This window comes from Amphimedon queenslandica, unplaced genomic scaffold (genome assembly GCF_000090795.2).
Source record: "Amphimedon queenslandica unplaced genomic scaffold, v1.1 AMPQUscaffold_4767_Cont23256, whole genome shotgun sequence".
Taxonomy (NCBI): Eukaryota; Metazoa; Porifera; class Demospongiae; order Haplosclerida; family Niphatidae; genus Amphimedon; species Amphimedon queenslandica.
In genome coordinates, this window is record NW_003554923.1 from 1 (window position 1) to 1,575 (window position 1,575).

A 1,575-nucleotide genomic window follows, 5' to 3' on the forward strand; every position below is an offset into this window, starting at 1 on the left:
GGTTTTCCAAAGGATTTTTTGGTATAGTGCTGATGCAGCTTCTTATCAGTGGATTATCAAATTGCTCAAAAATTGGGCTAAAATCACAAGGAGAGAATTCTTCATTTTTATAATATTTTTTGATGTGTATACATGTCCTTGTGCTGTTTATTAAGTTTGAACTGATTCTGATCAAATTTGGATTTTTTATGAATTTTTAAAGTTTCTCAAAAATCGGGCTAAGCATCTTGTACAGGGACTTAGTACAGGGACTTGAACCAAGTTTTGTCAAAAAAGGCTATGAAAGAATTCTCTGTTTTTTCTGATACTTATACATGTTCTTATCCTGACTACAAAATTTGAACTGATTCCGATCAAAATTTGAACTGATTCCGATCAAAATTTGATTTTTTGTTAATTTTTAAAGTTGCTCCAAATGCCATATGTACATGTACTTTATCCTTCATGCACTATTTTTGGCAACCAAATTTGGGAGTGAGTGCTGATAAATCAGATAATACACAATGCTTTACGTTTTAACTCTTATTATTATTTCATTATAGGATAGGACGATAGTGGTTAGTCCTATTATTGATGTCATCAGTATGGATACATTTGATTACATAGGTGCTTCATCTGAACTAAGAGGAGGTATGTATTATAAGTATTGTACTAAACTATAGTTCCATTATTGGAATTAATCTGATTCTGATGTGCATGTGCATATACTAATCATGTGTTACATACATGTACATGTAATTCTCTTAATGTGTGTAGGTTTTGATTGGAGCCTCCATTTTAAATGGGATGGATTCACTCCTGCACAAAGAGCAAAAAGAAAGTCCCCAATTGAACCAATAAAGTAAGACATGAATCTCATGTACTTATTCCAGTGTTGATCATACACTAAATGTGCAGGACTCCAATGATTGCTGGTGGGCTGTTCTCTATTAACAGACAAAGGTTTATTGAAACTGGTAAATATGATGATCAAATGGATATCTGGGGAGGTGAAAACTTTGGTGAGAGAATGAAAATTAAAGATATTGCATTATGATGATTTATTAATAGAAATATCATTTCGAACGTGGATGTGTGGTGGATCACTAGAGATCATCCCTTGTTCTAGAGTTGGCCATGTATTTAGGAAAAGACATCCATATGTATTTCCAGGAGGCAATGCAATGACTTATATGAAGTTAGCTTGAATGATTATTAATATGTGATATTTGAATGATTATTAATATGTGATATAAATTATGACTCTTTGTATTTGTTTATTAATAGAAATACAAAACGTGCTGCTGAAGTGTGGATGGACAATTACAAAGATTATTATTATTCTGCTAGACCATCAGCAAAGGGAAGAGACATGGGCAGGTACATGTATGATAGATTAATAGTACTGTGAGTAGTATCAGGGTTTTATTTGGATTGTAAGAAGGGTACCATATTTTGACAAAAATCACATGGAAAGAATTCTCCATTTTTATAATTTTTCTTGATACATATACATGTCCTTATGCTGTGTATCAACTTTGAGCTGATTCTCATATGAATTTTTAAAGTTGTTCTAAATGCCATGTACTGTATTGT

General features: G+C 32.1%; 1 protein-coding gene across 1 annotated transcript; it reads left to right on the forward strand.

Annotated features, from left to right (window-relative positions):
• Positions 1–537: 537 nt before the first annotated feature.
• Positions 538–1,405, forward strand: LOC100638622 (polypeptide N-acetylgalactosaminyltransferase 14-like). Its single transcript, XM_003391882.2, has 5 exons — positions 538–630; positions 757–841; positions 898–1,001; positions 1,051–1,177; positions 1,267–1,405. The coding sequence occupies exons 1-5, from the start codon at positions 585–587 to the stop codon at positions 1,388–1,390; spliced, it is 486 nt and encodes a 161-aa protein (XP_003391930.2). The 5' UTR covers positions 538–584; the 3' UTR covers positions 1,391–1,405.
• The last annotated feature ends 170 nt before the right edge of the window (positions 1,406–1,575 follow it).

Bases quoted from the DNA above. Each gene is read 5' to 3' on its own strand.
- LOC100638622 (XM_003391882.2), top strand. From the start codon at position 585: ATGGATACATTTGATTACATAGGTGCTTCATCTGAACTAAGAGGAG. The intron at 631-756 runs GTATGTATTATA...TAATGTGTGTAG, and splicing joins TTCATCTGAACTAAGAGGAG to GTTTTGATTGGAGCCTCCAT. The intron at 1,002-1,050 runs GTGAGAGAATGA...ATTTATTAATAG, and splicing joins CTGGGGAGGTGAAAACTTTG to AAATATCATTTCGAACGTGG.